This window comes from Phyllopteryx taeniolatus, chromosome 13, assembly GCF_024500385.1.
Source record: "Phyllopteryx taeniolatus isolate TA_2022b chromosome 13, UOR_Ptae_1.2, whole genome shotgun sequence".
Lineage (NCBI taxonomy): Eukaryota > Metazoa > Chordata > Actinopteri > Syngnathiformes > Syngnathidae > Phyllopteryx > Phyllopteryx taeniolatus.
The window spans coordinates 22,174,081-22,195,569 of NC_084514.1; the positions used below are offsets into that span (position 1 = coordinate 22,174,081).

Genomic DNA, 21,489 nt, shown 5'->3' on the forward strand with positions numbered 1-21,489 from the left:
GAACAACGCTTTACGCAACCGCATGTAGCACAATGTACCGGCTTCCTCGGTCTTTTTGTTTTCATGCTGTCCACACGTGGAATGCACTGACGAATTTGACCTCCCTAGCTTAGCGTCGCCGTAAACACGCAGTTTAAAATGGGCGTGTCGTATCTACCAACAATATATGTGCTGTCAGTCCCTCCCACGAGAGATCCTGCATATCGTATATCTCATTACTTTCTGTTTCTCCGACAGATATGTTAGGTAGATCAGACACGCCCCTTTGGAACAGCGTGCCGACGGAGAGGCTTAGCTAGGAAGGTCAAAGTCGTCAGCACATCCCATAAGTGTCGATGGCAAGAACAGTAAAAGACCAAGGATACAAGCACATTGTACTGCATAAAGTTGCGTACAACGTTGTACAATGACAACAAGGGGACTCAGGTAAAAATATTTTGTACATTTTAAAATCTTTTTTTGACTTAAAAAAAGTCTTGTATTGATAGCACACTCTTAAAGGCTTCTTTATACTCGCGCGGACGGGAACCGCGCTGACGTCACTGCGGCTATCCCGCATGCAGTTTGCCTTTATACTCGAGCGCAACCCACGCGCGTTGTTTTGAAAGTGTGCTGCAGTTTTCCTCCAAGTCAGGGGTGTCGCTACGGCTGGTATTGGCTAGGACGCCACATGGTGGCGTTTCCTCTGCATTTTGTGTCCATTTCCGGTAGCCGTTTTTTCCTTTCCTTTCCGTAACAAGTAACAAAGCAACAACAATGGCGACTGTGGAACAGAGTCTGCTCAAACAAATGGACCTAGATTACCAGATGATACTTTTAATTATGCTGCAAAATCGATCGAGAAGGCGGCAGCGTTGGTGCGATGTGGAACCGGGAGTAACGGTGTGTACGTCATCACAGCATGTGACTAAAACGGACCAATCACGAGAGATAATCTCCGCGGCAGTCTACGAGCAGCAACAATTTTTGCCGTGTGCACGTCATGCGACGCAGAGGGGCCGCGCGGGCCAATGCGTCGGTCACGTGGTGCAACGTGGGAGTATAAAGAAGCCTTGACGCTAACAAAAAAAAAAAGTAGAGTATGTTACAATTTAATTTCAGAGTCCATGCATTGCCTCTGATGGGAACGTCGACCTCCCCAGCATGGCCGTTACGTAGGCACGTCGGTTAGCTGGGCTGCTCCAGCATGTTGGCGGATCTAATCTTCAAAGCTATGCTCGCTCCTCTGTATACATATTAAGCTCCTCCCACAAGAGATCCCCTCGAGTTGTCGACGAGATCACCCGAGGCGCCGGGAATGACAAAGGTTTGGAGTAATGATTGGACGTCGTTCCTCGATGTCGTCATTTCATGCAGACGTCAAGATGCAGAGGTACAGCAGAGAATGGAAAATGTGTTTGAGAACGTCACAGACTTTCATTGTGTAATAACCATGAGTTAGTGTCATTCATTTCGGTTTTACTGCAAATACTGCCCCAAATAAAACTGAATAAAAAAATAATAAAATGAAATGAAAGGAATGAAAAAGCAAAAGATGAACTATTTTATTTGTGAAATCCTGCTCTACTTATGATCCTGCTGTTATACTGTACGCCTATTTTTATACATCACTGTTATAAAGTGCTTTTTTTGTGAGTTTTCTTGAGTTTAACTGCGGTGGAACCTCCTCCGTCCTCGCCCCTTGCTCCTCGGTGTGGCTTTACTGTAAGACAATTGAGATTCCCGATAATAAGGTGATGTCAGAACGACTTCCTGGTAAAAGCATTGAGGAACAAGAAGGATGGAATTCTAAATTCAATTTAAAAAACAGTTCTTGGTCGTAGACATCCATTCCTTGTTAATTCTTCCGTATATGTATCAAGTGAACGGAAACAGTATGCATTTTTCTTACCTGTCCTGTCATGTTTTAAAATGTCAATAACCATATAATAATAAAACTATCCATTGTGTTAGTGTGTTTGTGTGTCATGTACAGTACACTGTTCAGGGAAATGTTGACCGGCTTGTACATTTGATAGCAATAGCAATTTTAGGAAGGAGGTTAGGGAGGTTTTAGAGAATTATCCATGAACATGCTATGTGTGTATTTTATGGAACTAGAGAGACAATCGAGAGCACTGAGCAGGACCTTGACACTGTAGGAACAACAATGTTCCCCACTTATTTGCCTAGAGGGAAATAAATACTCCGAGACTCATTACTTACTCTCATCTGTACGAATCATTTAAAAAACAAACAAAACAAAACAAAAAACAATGAAAAACATCCCAACTATGAAAAGTTGTGGTGTAATAGAAAAACAACAAACTGAATTGAAATATGATTTATTATGTTTATGGAAATATGATTTATGAGTTTGAATATCAGTAATTGGGGGGTCTTCTATTTACAGTTGCACAAGAAGGCACGCTTAGTTATTTGCAGTATTTGTTTTTCATTAGATTTTTTCCCCTAAATTTATGTTTTTAAAAAATATTTACTGCAATTATTACTTTGGCACTAGTGCACAGTGCGGTGGAAAAGTATTGCCCCCCCCCCCCCCCCCCTTCTCAAATTCTTAGATTTTTGCATAGTTTCCCCACTTTAATGTTTAAGATCATCAAACAAATGTAACTATCAGACAAATATAAGCCAAATGAAATTAAAATGCTGTTTTTAAATGTTGATTTCATTTATTAAGAAAAAAAAAAACTAATGTTACCTGGCCTTGTGTGAAAAAGTAATTACCCCCTTGTGAAATCATGAATTAATTGTGGCATATCACCATTTTTGGTTAATTTTCACTGATTACACCCAAGCCTGATTACTTCCGGACCTGTTCAATTAAGAAATCATGTAAACAAATTCTGTCCTGAAAAAATCAAGTCGGACAAAAGATCTAAAAAAGCTGCAACAAAGCTGGTTTAGGATTCCAGCGAACCATAGGGAGAGCCATTATCCTCACATTGAGAAAACATGCAACAGTGGTGAACCTTCCCAGGGGTGGCCAGCCTACAAAAATGACACCAAGAGCACAGCGACGACTTATCCAGGAGGTCACAAATAAACCCAGGATAACATCTGAAAAACTGCACGCCTCCCTTGCCTCAGTTAAGGTCAGAGTTCATGACTCATTAGTGAGGAAGAGACTAGGCAAAAGTGGCATCCATGGCAGAGTTCCAAGGCGAAAAACACTGCTGACCAAAAAGAACATAAAAGCTTGACTTACTTTTGCAAAAAAAAAAAAAAAAAAAAAAAAAAACCATCAGAGTGATTCCCAAGACTTTTGGGAGGATATTATATAGACTGGTGAGATAAAAATTTATCTTTTTGGAAGGTGTGTGTCTCGTTACATCTGTCATCTTACAACATAAGAATCATCAATCAAGTATGTCAAAAACACACAAAGAATCTGTCTCCGGTAGTTGGAGCCACTTTAGTATGACAACAGACAGCCATTATGACAAAAAAACATTTTTGAGACATACAAAAACATCATACCAACAGTGAAACATGGTGTGATGGTCTTGGGCTGCTTTGCTCTTTCAGGACCTGGATAACTTTGATTGATGGATCCATGAATTCCGGAAGGAGAAAGTTCAGCCATCAGTTTTTGACCTAAAAATGAAGCACACTTGGGTTCTGCAACAGGATAACGATCAAAAACACAGCAGAAAGTCATCTTCTGAAAGGCTTAAAAAAATAAATGAAGGTTTTGCTGTGGCGTAGTCAAAGTCCAGACTTGAATCCGATTGAAATGCAGTGGCATGACCTTAAAAAGGCTGTTCATGCTTGGAAACCCTCCATTTTTTGCTGGATTGCAACAATTCTGCAAGGAAGAGCGGGCCCAAATATCTCCACAGAGATATGAAACAGTTATTGCCAGTTATAGAAAATGCTTCATCTCAGCTGTTGCTGCTGAGGATGGCCCAACCAGTTATTAGCTTTAGGGGTCCATTGCTTTTTCACACAGGCCCCGGTAACTGAATTGTTTTTTCCCTCCCATAATAAATGAAATCAGCATTTTAAAACAACATTTTAAGTTCACTTGGGTTATATTTGTCTGATATTTACATTTGTTTGATGATCTTAAACATGATAGACTTCAGTGCGTTCCAACTTACGTACAAATGTACATTGCGCCATTGTGGTAATGGTTCTTCCCTGTTTAAAACAACACAACCATGAGAAAGTTAGTTAGGTATTCACATTGACAGGCATACAAATAAACAGATAGATGGATAGATAGATAGACAGACATAGATGCCACTTTTAAAATGAGAAGAGGATTATCTTTGTAGTATTGCAATAATGTTCTTAAAAAGAGACGTACACCAATGGGATTTACAGAATCCACGGAAACATTTCATTGCAATGAGTTCACAGAGTGTGTGGGACAAAAGGGTGAGGCTCACTGTGGCATGGCTTATTTCCCCCTAATAGCACGTTTTAAGAAACACACACAAATGCATACATAAATAATCAGAGGATCCTGTTTGGTCCTATTTTCCTTTTAAGTATACAGTCTGACTGTTTCTTTCCCATTCCTTCGGGTTTTGTATTTCATAGCTTGAGTCTCTCTGTATCGTGATTACGGACAAGACAGGGCGTGTGTGAATGTAGGTGTGTGCGTGTGTGTGTGTGATGACGTAGAAGCGACTGAATCTGGTTTGGCAAGATTTCTGGAGGAAGAGCGAGCAACACAGACAAACCCTGAAAGGCAGAAAAGAGTTAAATCGTTTTTAGCAGCTGTTTCACAGCCTAACTTGAGCTGTTGTAAACTGATACTTTCTTGTTTGTTTGGGGGAAATTAGGTTTTAGAGTTTAAAGAAGGTTTCAGCACCAGGTAAGTTTAAATCTGATTTATTGTCATACTGTATGTTTCCCTGTCTCACACGCTCAAAAGTCTTCTCTGAACAGAATCATGAGTGTGTAGGCAGCTAGGTTTAAACATTACACAGACCGAAGGTAAACATATTTAGTCTAAAAGTTATTCTAGCAAAAATAACTGGTTGTTTTACAAGGAAAGTGTGTGTAACTTAAGTTATTGTTGATGTTGGGTTATATTTTTCTCTTGGTGGGATCTATGAAAGTTTTAAAAAGTTATAAAGTGGAAAAAAAAACGTTATTCATGATGATATTGCAATCGACATCCACAACCTAATATACAAGCATGCTGACATGTTTTGCTGGTTGTTTCTATGGTGTTTATTGATGAGGGTACAATATATACTGTATGTTAATGTACATGATGGTAGACGAAGCAGAATAGTCCTCAATGCTGAGCACACCTTCTTGCTCTTCAGAAGGATTCTTACGGAATCCTCCACACCTTTGTCATTACGGCCATCTTAATGTCATCCACGTCTTCCAAACGGGTCCCTTTGATGATGTCCTTGAGCTATTGAAAGAGGAAAAACATTACAAGGAGCAGTCGGTCAGTAGGGCGATTGCTCCAGTGATGTTCACTGATGTTCATTCCTCTTGGCCAGGAACTGTCAGGTCCTTAGGGCATTGTGAGCCAATGCAATGTCATGGTGACCTAGCCACAACTCTTACCTCTTCTCACACACTGGACGAAGCAAGCGCCGCGTGATTTCTTTGTAGATGTCTTGACTGATTGTCTGGCCCACATTGAAGCGGAAAACTCATGGCTTGTCGTTTGGGTTTGAAACGTATCTTTTGTCACACCAGCCCTGAAACCTTTCTGACACACCTCATTTCTTGAGAGACTACATGTCAGTGAGTCCAAAAGGATTGACTCCACGGGTGTGATTTGCATTTGTGCAATGATCCCACCACATAAACTATCAGTGATGGCAAACAGGGCAAAAGGGATGAAGATAGTAGAACCAGAAAAGGATTTTATTATGACACGCATGAGAGCGATACACGTCTTAGACCTGGCTGCGTGGTACAATATTGCATGGCTAAATAGACATTACAAAGGAAAAATTAAATGTCCACCCCAAAGTCACCTCTGTTTTGGGAAAGGGGGGGGACTCATCGTTTAGGCACATGCAGAAAGGGTTGTGTCACAATGTTAATGATGAGAAGATAACTTGTTTGTTCAATTCTATTATACAGCGGTGAACTTAAAGTATGCCCTTTCACAATTTACAATGTTAAAAACTCAACTGGATGCCTTCAGGAAGTCTCACATAACTTCAGTGTTCACGCTGCCAATGTCTATGTATGTGTATTTATTGCCTTTGTATACTTAATTTGCCGTATTATGACTTATTAGCTTGTTTTTAGATTTGTATGACGAGAGGCAAAAGTTGAAATACATTTTTATTTCGGCTATAATCGATTCTAATAGAATTGTTGTTTTGAAATGAAAAGAAATTGGAAGCAGACTCAAGTCACAGAAAGAACCATGGACAACTTTTGACATTCCACTGTATGTTATTGTTTATTTGTTTTCAAATGAGATTAAAACAATTGTGTAACACGAGCAAGCAATGGCCTCCGTTTTCCAAATAAGACTCAAACACGCACACAGTCCTGTAATTAGGTACCATACACAAGTAAGGTTGAGAATATTGCTTGATTCATACAGATGGTTACATCTGTGTTTTTCTTGCTTGAACCACTAACCTCATACACATCAGTGTTTCCACTCGTCAGCACCAATCAGTAAAAGGCACATGGTTGCATGGCTGCAACATAAGATTCCATGAAGGACACTACATTGGAATCTCCAAAGTCAACCACAATACGTTTCGAGATGCAGGTCGACATTCCAATTTGCTCTATATTCAAAACATTTCTTTCAAATTAATCCATTCGAATTTGGATAATCTGCAGTGTTTAACTGTCACCATTGTAAAATATGTTCTCCTCTGTCAGGTTACAACAAAGAAACACGAGACGACATCAAAAAATGAAATACACACTTACTCTCACACACACATAGTGATAATAGTTAAAATTTTCACTTTTTATAATTGGAGTTTGCCTGGCAGAGTGACAATTTGGTGGCAGAAAGTCGGTCTAGAATTACGCCTGTTCAGACCACGTCTAAGACTTGCGGCAAAGAAGACTGTGGTTGTGGTGAATTTGATTGGGCTACAGGGAGACAGATACTGAGGACATTTAAGTCACCTGCGGTTATCACCAGCTCATTCTGTATTTAATAAGGGTTCACATTTTCTGTTACCAAACCAGCCATAGCAGTGACAATACTCCACTCACGCACGGATCACTGCGATTACGCATTGTCCACTTCTGCACAGAGATGTATCTGTCGAGACTAGTTGTGCGATTTAAAGGGAATGAGAGGAGCCGCTTTGATTGGCAGTAAATTAAGTCGGCTTTAAACAATCCTACATTGGTGCAGCCCGCCTGCCCTCATCTACGAACTGGTCTAATCCGCCTCTGGCGTACAGTTGCGCCGCCCACCATGCAGTTATGCCGTTCACAAAAATAGGGCCTTAGTATCAACAAGATATAAAAATAATCAATGGTGTTTTTTTTAAATGTAAAAAATTTTGAGGCATAAAAACCCTTTTGAAACTTTAAACAAAAAACAAGATTTTAATCAAGTAAACAACAGCAATTTAGATTAACAAAATTGCTGTACAGTACTTGAATTACTTGGCAACAGAATTTGTGCGGAGCACAGTTACAGTGGACTAAAAAAGGCCACCCAGCTCTATTCAAATGTCAAGGTTTTGTGGTATAAAAAAGAGACCAAGATAAATTATTTTAAGATAAAAAAAAATAAATGGAGATAAAGTGATTACACAAGCCTGCACATCCTCTTATAATTGGGGTTGTAGCTGTGTTCAGAATTAACCAAACACATTTAAACTTATTTTAAACGGGAGTCAGCACACACTGCCACCATTTAATGTACCCCTGATTGACCCCAAATAAAGTTCAGATGTTCTAGTATGCTTTTCCTGACATTTTTGTAGTCACATCTTGCAGCGCAAGTCATAGCTTCCACAGCATCAGAGGGATCTCATTGTTCAATGGTATCAGTCAAGAAAAGGGGACAATAGAATTTCCAAGGATTAAATATATCATGGAACACAGTGATTGAAGTGGAGAAAATATCACACGACAGTGACATTACCGAGAATTTGACATGCCTCCAAAATTGATGAAAAGACAAGAAGAACTTGTCAGGGAGGCTGCCAAGAGGCTGACAGCAATGATGATGGAGCTGCAAGATTTCTGGCAAGTACTGGCTGTTTAATGAACCTCATACTGTATGTCTTGGCTGTGGGGTATGGGTGGCAAGATAAGATAAGATAAGGTGGATGTCTTATCTGACAAAGAAAAACATCCAAGCCCAGCTACATTTTTCAAAAACACAATTGAAATCTTTTTGACCATAAATCCACAAGGTATGTTTGGCGCAAGCACACTGCTCATCACCAAAAGAACACCATACAGTGATGCACGGTAGTGGCAGCATCATGCTTTGGGGCTGTGTTTGGTGGTAATTATGAACAGTTCCAAATATCAGTCAGTATTAGCACAAAACTTTCAGGTTGCTGCCAGAAACAAAATTATTGTCAAGAAAAGACCACCTGTAGAACAGCTAAATTGTGTTTGTGGCAAAGGCACTTTAAATGGTGGCAGGTGTGTGCTGACTCCAATTTGAATGTAAATGGTTAATTCTGAACACAGCCACATCGCCAGTTATAAGAGGGTGTGCACACTTACGCAACCATGTCTCAGTTGTGTATTTTTACTCCCCGTTTTTCCAAATGAGTTGAACAGGTTATATGTCACAGTTGAATTATCTTGGTCTCATTTTTTATATATATAAAAAAACGTAGAATTTTAACAAGGGTGTTTGTACTTTTTATATCCACTATATACGTGCCTCCTGATCATATTACTAACTTAAATGAAAACAGAGTTTTTTTATTTTTTTATTTTCACAGTCAACTGGCTTTTAAATTGGTTTTGTGAGAAACACAGCACCAAAGCCATGCCTTCTAAATATGCACTTCCTCTTAACTTTGCTTTTTGACTTGGTATGACGAATTTCACGCAAGACTGTGCATGCTGGGCTCTTGTGTTGAGAACCAGTCAGTCAACAATGATTTGTCCCAACAACATTTTTCTTTTTTTCTTTATTTGTTTTCTTTCTCCTGCAGGAGGTGCACTTGTTTTTCTAACCAAGACAAGTTCAGGCTGCAGAGATGAACTGGTCGGGACTTGAAAGCCTATTGAGCGGAGTCAATAAGTACTCCACTGCGTTCGGGAGGATTTGGCTGTCCATGGTCTTTGTCTTCCGTGTGCTAGTATTTGTGGTGGCAGCACAGAGAGTTTGGGGCGATGAGAACAAAGACTTTGTGTGCAATACACGACAGGTAAGACAGAGGAGAAATGTACTGCGCCAGAATAATATGAGCATTTGACTACATTTCCTCAGTTTACTGACTGCATGTTGCTTCCAAATAGGGCACCCCAGACTCAAATTCACGGTAGTCCAAAATTAAAAAGCTCTCAGCTCTAATACACATTTAATATGGTCTTGTGGGCCAAATATAATAACACCGTGGGCTAAATTTGCTGTTGCAGTCTCAATAACATAGCTTAACTGTTAGCAGCGCTAAATTGACAAAATTCTATGCAGTGAACAAAATTCTTAAGAAGCTAACTTATCGATTTTGAAGTAAAAGGGAAAACAAAATTTGACACATCACAGGCAAGAGTACTGTTAACAAGCCTGCCGAATTTGAATGAATAAAAAAAATTGCCAACCTGTGGGTGTGTCCTCTGAATGTGCTGAAAACACGCCCTGCTCGACCTTCACCTGTGGATCACATGTGAACGTTTGTACAGTATGTGCTTAACAGGGTGAATAGTGTGTGCCGCTGTGTTTAATAAACAGTTAACTTTCCCGAAAGTGTCTCTGTTATGTGGGGACCCAGACACATCAACATAGAGCGGGGCGCTAACATATTAGACAACCCCGCGGCGAGTCGAGTGAGCTTGCTACCTCGTTAGCTTGGTACGTTAGCTCCTTAGCTTGGTATCTAGCTTCTTAGCGCTCAGGCTGTCTTTTCACTTACAGTGGGTACGGAAAGTATTCAGAACCCCTTACATTTTTCACTCTTTTTTAGCCACTTGCCAAAATAATTTAAGTTCATTTTTTTCCACATTAATGTACACACAGCATCCCATATTGACAGAAAAAAACGAAATTGTTTCAATTTTTGCAGATTTATTAAAAATGAAAAACTGAAATATCACACAGCCAGAAGTATTTAGACGCTTTGCTCAGTATTTAGTAGAAGCACCCCTTTGAACTATTACAGTCATGAGTCTTTTTGGGAATGATGCAACAAGATTTCACACCTGGATTTGGGGATCCTCTGCCATTCCTTCTTGCAGATCCTCTCCAGTTCTGTCAGGTTGGATGGTGAACGTTGGTGGCAGCCATTTTCAGGTCTTTCCAGAGATGCTCAATTGGGTTTAAGTCAGGGCTCTGGCTAGTCCATTCAAAAACAGTCACGGAATTGTTCTGAAGCCACTCCTTTGTTATTTTAGCTCTGTGCTTAGCATCATTGTCTTATTGGAAGGTGAACCTTCGGCCCAGTCTGAGCACTCTGCAGAAGGTTTTCGTCCAGGATATCCCTGTACTTGGCCGCATTCATCTTTCCTTCGATTGCAACCAGTCTTCCTGTCCCTGCAGCTGAAAAACACCCCCACAGCATGATGCTGCCACCACCATGCTTCACTGTTGGGACTGCCTGGTTTTCTCCACACATACCACTTAGAATTAAGGCCAAAAAGTTATATCATGGTCTCATCAGACCAGTTATTTCTCACCATCTTGAAGTCCTTCAGGTGTTTTTTTTTTTTTTTTTTTAGCAAACTCCAAGTGGGCTTTCATGTGTCTTGCACTGAGGAGAGGCTTCCGTCGGGCCACTCTGCCATAAAGTCCCGACTGGTCAAGGGCTGCAGTGATGGTTGACTTTCCAGAACTTTCTCCCATCTCCCAAACGTCTTCCATTTCAGTATTATGGAGACCACTGTGCTCTTAGGACCCTTGATTGCAGCAGAAATATTTTTGTAACCTTGGCCAGCACCCGAGTTAAATATGAGTGTCACAGCAAAGGGTCTGAATACTTACGGCTGTGTGATATTTCAGTTTTTCTTTTTTAATAAACCAGCAAACCTTTCAACAATTACGTTTTTTTTTCTGTCAATATGGGGTGCTGTGTGTACATTTAATGAGGGAAAAAATGAAATTAAATGATTTTAACAAATGGCTGCAAAACTTTCCATACCCACTGTATATTGTGGGGAGGGCCGATTCATGCCAGAAAGCCCAAGTGCGTAGTGGGGCTTCTTTTTTAGCCCCACCCCAAAAATCCGGACACCTGAGATGGTGAAAAAGAGTTTAGCACAATATCTCAATAATTCAGTACAAAATTCGTCTCAGTCTTTCCACGTTTTCAGCACTTCACACATAATTCAGACATGCAAACACCAAAGGCATGAAAAAGGTGACCCAAAAAAAAAAAAACATTGTACTTCCTGGGCCCCCGCAGGGAATGTTTTTGATTTTAACATAAATTAAGCAATCTGGAAGAATCTGAAGAGGAAAATAAGGCAACATAAACACATTTTCTTCACGCAGAGAAACATTTATTTACACCGCTCAAGTACATGTTGATGTGCAAATTAATTATCCATCCATCCATTTTCTTTACCGCTTATCCTCAAGAGGGATTAAGATTAAAATTAAATTTGCCTCATTTGAGCCAGGCCCATCTCCACCTGCACCTGATGCCTGCTTCAAACTGTGCCACATGAATAGCATCCTCCTCTTTAAGCACTCTCATTCTGGAAAATAATTTACTAAAATCATTGTCTGTCTCAAGTAATTTTTCACCATTACCAACTTCAAACGTTAATCCCAAATGCATCCTCCAGGAAAATATTAAATAGCATATTTTTCTGTTTTTATTGGCCATTTCTGAATTTGAAGTTAGTTCATTCTGTGTTGTGACATAATCCCTAACATCGCTCCGTCCCCTAATACATTTAACATTAACATCTGTAAACTAATTAGATAATTGTAGGCGTGATTCCTATTTAATACAAGATGTACTAGCGGAGGCACGGTGGATGACTGGTGAGAGCGTCTGCCTCACAGTTCTGAGGAGTGGGGTTCAATCCCCGGCCCCGCCTGTGTGAAGTTTGCATGTTCTCCCCGTGCCTGCGTGGGTTTTCTCCGGGCACTCCGGTTTCCTCCCACATCTCAAAAACATGCGTGGTAGGTTGATTGAAGCCTCTAAATTGCCTGTAGGTGTGAATGTGAGTGCGAATGGTTGTTTGTTTCTATGTGCCCTGCGATTGGCTGGCGAACGGTTCAGGGTGTACCTTGCCTCTCACCCGAAGATAGCTGAGATAAGCCATCAGCATCCAGCATCTCGTGACCCTAGTGAGGATAAGCGGTAGAATAAAATGGATGGATGGATGGATAATGTACACTCAGTACCCGTGTAATAGTAATATTAGTATAATATTATTACAGTAATATTGACAGGGGGAAAAAACGCAATTGTTGAAGTTATTTAAAAAGAAAAACTGAAATATCACAGAGCCGTAAGTATTCAGACCGTTTGCTGTGATGATTGATTGGGGACTCTAAATTGCCCGTAGGTGTGAATGTGAGTGCGAATGGTTGTTTGTTTGTATGTGCCCTGCGATTGGCGGGCAACCAGTTCAGGGTGTACCCCGCCTCCTGCCAGATGATAGCTGGGATAGGCTCCAGCAAGCCCGCGACCCTTGTGAGGAGAAGCGGCTCAGAAAATGGATGGATGGATGTACATGCGGATGTCGCCGATGTTACGTGTGCTTCGCGGTTCCGCTGGGACAACAACCAGGGCCACGACCCGCGGCATCTCAACGCGAAAATACAAAAAGACTAGTGCAGCAAATACAACAAGGGCTGATCTGATGAGCAAAAATGTTGCTTAAATGTAAGAGTAGCCAAACGTTGCACTCAAGTAAGAGTACTGTCACATGACAATAATGTGACTCAAGTAAAAGTAAAAATTAGTCCTCCAAAAAAATACTTGCATAAGCGTAAAAAGTACACAGTGAAATAATTACACAAGTACTGAGTAAATAACACAAATAATTTCAAAAATTTTTTTTTTAAAAACAACAAAAACACTCGCAATTTATAGCACGGTGTTTTCTCAAGTTATAAGTGAGCTGAAATATCCATGTTTGGGGAGACACTGCCAGATAAACACTGCAGTACATGAAAGCTGCAGTTTTTGTTCGTCTCGATGTAAACAAGAGTAGCGCGTCGCTGCCTTCATGGTAACAAAATGGTGGCCACGTAAGCCCGACAATCAGTGGGGCAGGCTTATCTAGTGTTAATACCTATGCACGGGAAGCCCAATAGAAGACGTTGTGTGAGGTCATGTGACTTTTCTTGTGTCGTTTGATTGGTGAACTAGACTTAAACGTCACTAGTGTTTAAATTGGATAGGGGCAAACAGCGCCCGATGCGGAAGTCGAAGACATAGTCTCGCGCACGAAATAGTTGATAAATAAGCAATAATTGATCAATAAAAGTAGCGAGCGACATTTAGATCATTGTAATTAATTATAAGTACCCTTATCGCGAGCTGCCAGTGTTCGAGGAGTACGAAACAGCCTATGACGACACTGACGACGACCCCCCCAGGAAAAACTCATCGGATCTATGCAAGTCACGTAAATGGCCTCTTTTGAGTTCAAAACGGCAAATTTTGCCGAAAGGCGACTGATGTGCTGATTTGCATGTATAATTACTGTAATTAGAAACAAAACATGGTAGTTACAGGGTCTTTCCCAATGTGAGGTGGGGTCGGTATTCTTTGGAAATGCGGCTTACATTAGTATTCCGCTATAGGCAGAACGTCACATGACCAAACCCGGAAAACAGGATGGCTGACTTCCTGTGTATGCTATGCTTACAAGCATGCATGCTTTGATTACATGATTGTTTGAAGCCCAAAATTTAGTTTTCTTTATGGTTGGTGTCTTCGGATAAAAGTGAAATACATGTACATCATTTATTTATACAAAATATTCTAAGATATATGTCAACACAACCCATCCATCCATTTTCTACCGCTTATCCGGGTCGGGTTGCGGTGGCAGTAGCTTTAGCAGGGACGCCCAGACTTCCCTCTCCCCAGCCACTTCATCCAGCTCTTCCGGGGGAATCCCGAAGCGTTCCCAGGCCAGCCGAAGGACGTAGTCTCTCCAGCGTGTCCTGGGTCGTCCCCGGGGTCTCCTCCCGGTGGGACGTGCCCGGAACACCTCACCAGGGAGGCATCGGAATCAGATGCCCCAGCCACCTCATCTGGCTCCTCTCAATGCGGAGGAGCAGCGGCTCTACTCTGAGATCCTCCCGGATGACCGAGCTTCTCACCCTATCTCTAAGGGAGAGCCCGGACACCCTGCGGAGGAAACTCATTTCGGCCGCTTGTATCCGGGATCTTGTTCTTTCGGTCACAGCCCACAGCTCATGACCATAGGTGAGGGTAGGAACGAAGATCGACCGGTAAATTGAGAGCTTCGCCTTTCGGCTTAGCTCCTTCTATACCACAACGGACCGATACAAAGTCTGCATCACTGCAGACGCTGCACCGATCCGCCTGTCGATCTTCCGTTCCATTATTCCCTCACTCGTGAACAAGATCCCAAGATACTTGAACTCCTCCACTTGGGGCAGGATCTCATCCCCAACCTGGAGAGGGCATGCCACCCTTTTCTGACTGAGGACCATGGTCTCAGATTTGGAGGTGCTGATTCTCATCCCAGCCGCTTCACACTCGGCTGCGAACTGCTCCAGTGAGAGTTGGAGCTCACGGCTTGATGAAGCCAACAGAACCACATCATCAGCAAAAAGCAGAGATGCAATACTGAGGCCACCAAACCGGACCCCCTCTACGCCTCGGCTGCGCCTAGAAATTCTGTCCATAAAAGTTATGAACAGAATCGGCGACAAAGGGCAGACTTGGCGGAGTCCAACCCTCAACCGACTTACTGCCGGCAATGCGGACCAAACTCTGACACCAGTCGTACAGGGACCGAACAGCCCGTATCAGGGGGTTCGCTACCCTGTACTCCCGAAGCACCCTCCACAGGACTCCCCGAGGGACGGTCGAACGCCTTCTCCAAGTCCACAAAGAGCTGGTCCACTGTTCCACGGCCAGGACGAAAACCACACTGCTCCTCCTGAATCTGAGATTCGACTTCCCGACGGACCCTCCTCTCCAGCACCCGTGAATAGACCTTACCAGGGAGGCTGAGTAGTGTGATCGCCCCTGTAGTTGGAACACACCCTCCGGTCCCCCTTCTTAAAAAGGGGGACCACCACCCCAGTCTGCCAATCCAGAGGCACTGTCCCCGATGTCCACGCGATGTTGCAGAGGCGTGTCAACCAGGACAGCCCCACAACATCCAGAGCCTTTAGGAACTCCGGGCGAATCTCATCCACCCCCGGGGCTCTGCCACCGAGGAGCTTTTTAACTACCTTGGTCACGTCAAACCCAGAGATAGGAGAGCCCGCCTCAGAGAACCCACATTGTGCTTCCTCATGGGAAGGCGTGTCGGTGGAATTGAGGAGGTCTTCGAAGTATTCTCCCCACCGACTCACAACGTCCCGAGTCGAGGTCAGCAGCGCCCCATCCCCACTATACACAGTGTTGGTGGTGCACTGCTTTCCTCTCCTGAGACGTCGAATGGGGGACCAGAATTTCCTCGAAGCCGTCCGTAAGTCTTTCTCCATGGCCTCACCGAACTCCTCCCATGCCCGAGTTTTTGCTTCAGCGACCACCAGAGCTGCATTCTGCTTGGCCAGCCGGTACCCATCAGCTGCCTCAGGAGTCCCACAGGCCAAAAAGGGCCGATAGGACTCCTTCTTCAGCTTGACGGCATCCCTCACCGTTGGTGTCCACCAACGGGTTCGGGGATTGCCGCCACGACAGGCCACCTTACGGCCACAGCTCCGGTCGGCCGCCTCAGCAATGGAGGCGCGGAACATGGTCCACTCGGACTCGATGTCCCCCACCTCCCCCGGAACATGAGCAAAGTTCTGTCGGAGGTGGGAGTTGAAACTCCTTCTGACAGGGGATTCTGCCAGACGTTCCCAGCAGACCCTCACAATATGTTTGGGCCTGCCACATCGGACCGGCATCTTCCCCCACCATCGGAGCCAACTCACCACCAGGTGGTGATCAGTTGACAGCACCGCCCCTCTCTTTACCCGAGTGTCCAAGACATGCGGCCGCAAGTCCGATGACACGACCACAAAGTCGATCATCGAACTGTGACCTAAGGTGTCCTGGTGCCAAGTGCACGTGTGGACACCCTTATGCTTGAACATGGTGTTCGTTATGGACAATCCGTGACGAGCACAGAAGTCCAATAACAGAACACCGCTCGGGTTCTGATCGGGGGGGCCGTTCCTCCCAATCACGCCCTTCCAGGTCTCACTGTCATTGCCCACGTGAGCATTGAAGTCCCCCAACAGAACAATGGAGTCCCCAGTGGGAGCGCTCTCCAGCACCCCCTCCAAGGACTCCAAAAAGGGTGGGTACTCTGAACTGGTGTTTGGCGGATAGGCACAAACAACAGTCAGGACCCGTCCCCCCACCCGAAGGCGGAGGGAGGCTACCCTCTCGTCCACCGGGGTGAACCCCAACGTACAGGCGCCGAGCCGGGGGGCAATAAGTATACCCACACCTGCTCGGCGCCTCTCACCGTGGGCAACTCCAGAGTGGAAGAGAGTCCAACCCCTCTCGAGAGGACTGGTACCAGAGCCCAAGCTGTGTGTGGAGGAGAGTCCGACTATATCTAGTTGGAACTTCTCGACCTCACACACCAGCTCGGGCTCCTTCCCTGCCAGAGAGGTGACATTCCACGTCCCTATAGCCAGCTTCTGTAGCCGGGGATCGGATCGCCAAGATCCCCGTCTTCGGCCACCGCCCTGCTCACACTGCACCCGACCCATACGGTCCCTCCCACAGGTGGTGAGCCCATGGGAAGAGGGACCCACGTTACCCTTTCGGGCTGTGCCCGGCCGGGCCCCATGGGTGCAGGCCCGGCCACCAGGCACTCGCCTTTGAGCCCCACCACCAGGCCTGGCTCCAGTGGGGGGCCCCGGTGACCCGCGTCCGGACAAGGGAAAACGAAGTCCATTGTTTGTCGTCATCATTAGGGTCTTTGAGCCGTGCTTTGTCTGGTCCCTCACCTAGGACCTGCTTCTCATGGGTGACCCTGCCAGGGGCATAAAGCCCCAGACAACTTAGCTCCTAGGATCACTGGGACACACAAACCCCTCCACCACGACAAGGTGACGGCTCAAGGAGGGGATGTCAACACAAATTAAGGCTAAATATCGATTTTTGTAATTATAATTGTAGGCTGTGTTGTGACATCTGGTGTTAAAAAAAAAGTCCCTACAGTTGCTTTGTCACGGGCCCCTTTCCCATTCACCCGAAGCGGGAGGAAGAACTTTGAACCGTTTTGCCGAATGCGGAAATAGCTTGCGCATACTCTATATCGGATCGCATATGCTAATTCATTTCTTTGACTTCTTACGCTTGCTTTCCAGCCGGGCTGCACCAATGTCTGCTATGACCACATCTTCCCCATCTCCCACATCCGTCTGTGGGCACTGCAGCTGATCTTTGTCACCTGTCCGTCTCTATTGGTGATGGCTCATGTCAAATTCCGGGAAGATAAGGACAAGAAGTATGTGGCGTTGCACCATGGCTCCCACCTGTATGCCAACCCTGGCAAGAAGAGAGGAGGGCTGTGGTGGACCTATCTAGTTAGTTTGTTCTTCAAAGCTGGATTCGACATTTCATTCCTATACATTCTATATCGGATTTACCACGGATATGACCTGCCAAAGTAATTATTAATTCCTTTTCATATTGTACAATCTTTTTGATTTTCTCAATAATCTGTTTAGAATGAGAGGAATAGCTGTTGTTTGAGTAATCCCATCTCCATTATTTCTCAGGTTATCCAAGTGTTCACTGGATCCATGCCCAAACACTGTGGACTGCTTCATTAGCCGGCCAACTGAGAAAAAGATCTTCATGTTGTTTATGGTCACCTCCAGTGCACTGTGCATCTTCATGTGCATTTGTGAGATGGTTTATCTCATTGGCAAGCGCATCGTCAAACAACTAAAGGCCCGACATGAGAATGAGAGAATGGTATTTGCTGATCAGCATGAGCTCACCAACATGGCCCCACCCAGGTCGCTGTACAGGAAGACTGATCCAACACTAGCTGAGAGCCAGCTACGTTTAAATGAGAGAGAGAAGACCAGAGGTATTGGTGCAACTACAACGCTTTAGACCTCCAGTCAATGTCTGTACGCCATCAATTAGTGGATATCAAATTATGGACTGAAAATATGCTTTGTTGTATGCTGTAGGACATTGTATCCTACGGAGGAGGACAAACATAAATGCTTTGTTTGGATGTCACATTTCTAACTCTTCATCTTTAAGGAGAAGCACCCTGCAACTGACTTCACCAGCCCAAATACTGAGCACCATTGCAACTCGAGTCTGTGCATGCCAACATTTGCATTGTTCCTTTGAAAAATTACACATAGCCCATTGGCTGAAGATTTAGGACCTTTGTGCTGCCATTACAGGTGCTTACCAGGCGGAGCTATGGAAGATAATCCTCTTATTTTATGACAAAGTGCTTATGCTTATTTAATTGTAATATAGAATATAATATATCCAAATATGTTACGCTAAAATTGGCATGACCATTTGTGATCCGTCCATCCATCCATTTTCCGTACCGCTTATCCTCACTAGGGTCGCGGGCGTTCTGGAGCCTGTCCCAGCTGACTTTGGGCGAGAGGCGGGGTACACCCTGAACTGGTCGCCCAGCCAATTGCAGCTGCTTCTTTATAAATGTAGTGTCAGAAAGGTTATAATTACATTATCTTTATTTTAAAACCAGGGGGAAAGTCACACCATAGATGAGTTTCATAGTTGGCCATAAGTATTTGAACAGTTACATAATATTTATGATTTTACCTTTATAAATCAGTGAAATGGTAGTGAAGTTAAATCAATCAAGCAATATAAAATTGAAGTATAGATTTTCAGCATTAATTTAAGAGAGTTCAAATAAATATGTCACCATTTAAAAATGTACAGACATTTTTTTTTTTCTGTCTGTAAATATATTTCCGAGTACGACAAATGATGGTTATGTTTACAATTTCTATATAATTGTAGGTATCACGCAATAAGAGAATCTGTAATTGTCCAACTACTTCTGGACCTTTGTGTTTAGATAAAATGTATAATGTATGTATGATATGCTCATAAAATACTGTTGTATTTTATTTGATAATTAGCTGTTCAGATCCAGCTCAAAAGACTAATGGTCTCTCAGGTAATTGCACACAGTATTGATGTTGTTGCTATGGAAACGGCGACTATTACGCAGCAACACTTCATTTATTGTAGGCACTGCCCTAAACGATCAATGACATTACCTGTTGTTGTTGTTGTTTTTTTGTTTTATTTCTTCTGGAACCAAAAAACATCCAATGAACAAAAAAAAAACATTTTAGCACGTTGTGTAAATACATACAGCAGAGGGCGCCACACTTTCAACAAAGACATTCCCAGAAGTCGTGCTTTTATCAAATGGGTATAAAGCTGTCAGAGCTGTGCATTCTGTTGTTGACGCTCTACAATGAACGACTCTGAAGTCAAATGTGTGTTGTAGTACAGAAAATAGTGGGCGGGGGGTCTCAATGTCCTTTATTTTGAAGGTGAGCCCTTGAATCGCAGCCCCAGCAGGAGAAGGCCCCATGTGGATGTGTCATAACACTTCTTGCTTGTTTACAGGCGTAAACACAGAACACAGGAGCTCATTCAGGTCTGAAATTATGGATTTGAGTCTTAGCTGGAAAACGAATCCTGGTCTTATACTTGCTTACTTTTAATTTTGAGTCACTTGTAAATTATGTGTGAGTGCTGACACATCCTGTTGTAGAGACAGTTACTTTACATCTGGACTGAGAAAACTAATAGCTTCTTACCTTTAGAGTATCTTATAGATGTTTTGTTCTTTAAGTCTGATTTCACTAAGAAATGACAATGCTGTTGTTAAAACATTCAGGATTTATTTTTATTTTTTTTATCTTGACCCCCCCCCCCCCCCCCCAAAACCCCCCCAGTTTAACACGAGAATGAATGTTTGAGACACTAAATCTCTTTCTTTCAGAATATTTTTGGGTGGTTGAAACACAATACCGTCGATGAAAAATATGAAACAATGGACAAAAACTGATTGTAAACTACTGTAAATGACTTGACTGTAAAAGAACACTTGTTCAGATTATCAAACTTCCATTGACTTACTTTACTGTTTTGTCCTGGTTTACTAAGACATGTCTACGTGTTTATGGTTTAATTTAGGAACACTGTAGCTACATCTGTCCAAAGAATTTTTGTGTGCAACAACGCTTTATGCAGAAACTATTCTGCACATATTTTTCTGACCTCCATATTATCTGCATACAAAGCCAGGATTTAGTGGCACTGATACAGTATACTGAAGTCGTTTGTAATGCGATTTATGTCCCAGTCAATACAATGCATACTGCAACTTTTATAGCTCCCCTAAGGATAAAAATATTGTATGCGGGATGTGTTGCTTTTCAAATGTTTATTTTTATAAATTAAAAATACATGAAAAAACAACTCTATGGAAACTCGTGTGTTACTTTATCTCTTGAAAAAAAAGTATGTTACATAAATGAATATAATTTTCATTAGGTACCAAAGCATGCAGCAGATTCCACCAAAAATTCTGAATCAAGATTGCTTGTCTACAAAATATAAACGGCCCTTAAAAAGAACAAAAAATTAAGAGACTAAGTTTGATTGCTCAACCAGGATAAGAACAGTCATCCCCACTACTCAGATCCTGGTACCTATAGTGGGTACGGAACGTTTTCAGACACCCTTAAATTTTCACTCTTTGTTATATTGTTATATTTGCTAAAATCATTTAAGTTCATTTTCCCCACATTAATGTATACACAGCACCCCAAACTGACAGAAAAAAACGGAATTGTTTACATTTTTGCAGATTTATTAAAAAAGAAAAACGGAAATATCACACAGCCAGAAGTATTCAGACCCTTTGCTCAGTATTTCGTAGAAGCAACCTTTAGAGCTGTTGCAGCCATGAGTCTTTTTGGGAACGCTGCAACACGTTTTTCACACCTGGATTTGGGGAAAACCATTGCCATTCCTCCTTGCAGATCCTCTCCAGTTGTGTCAGGTTGGATGGTAAACATTGGTGGACAGCCATTTTCAGGTCTCTCCAGTGATGCTCAATTGGGTTTAAGTCAGGGCTCTAGCTGGGCCATTCAAAAACAGTCACAGAGGTGTTCTGATGCCACTCCTTCGGTATTTTAGCTGTGTGCTTAGGGTCATTGTCTTGTTGGAAGGTAAACCTTCG

General features: G+C 43.0%; 1 protein-coding gene and 1 long non-coding RNA gene across 2 annotated transcripts; both read left to right on the top strand.

The window, feature by feature from the left end:
* Positions 1-252: 252 nt before the first annotated feature.
* LOC133487908 (uncharacterized) lies at positions 253-1,957 on the top strand. The gene is made up of 2 exons (XR_009791503.1): positions 253-426; positions 1,102-1,957. It is a non-coding gene; the product is annotated as an uncharacterized LOC133487908 (long non-coding RNA).
* A 2,684-nt stretch (positions 1,958-4,641) lies between these two features.
* Positions 4,642-20,723, top strand: LOC133487405 (gap junction beta-4 protein-like). Its single transcript, XM_061793903.1, has 4 exons — positions 4,642-4,825; positions 9,099-9,314; positions 17,582-17,883; positions 17,996-20,723. The coding sequence occupies exons 2-4, from the start codon at positions 9,144-9,146 to the stop codon at positions 18,336-18,338; spliced, it is 816 nt and encodes a 271-aa protein (XP_061649887.1). The 5' UTR covers positions 4,642-4,825; positions 9,099-9,143; the 3' UTR covers positions 18,339-20,723.
* The last annotated feature ends 766 nt before the right edge of the window (positions 20,724-21,489 follow it).

What these genes read in the sequence shown, in the direction of transcription:
- LOC133487405 (XM_061793903.1), top strand. Translation starts at nt 9,144, where the DNA reads ATGAACTGGTCGGGACTTGAAAGCCTATTGAGCGGAGTCAATAAGTAC. An exon ending in TTGTGTGCAATACACGACAG is followed by an intron (nt 9,315 to 17,581) that starts GTAAGACAGAGG and finishes CTTGCTTTCCAG; the next exon opens with CCGGGCTGCACCAATGTCTG. An exon ending in CACGGATATGACCTGCCAAA is followed by an intron (nt 17,884 to 17,995) that starts GTAATTATTAAT and finishes ATTATTTCTCAG; the next exon opens with GTTATCCAAGTGTTCACTGG.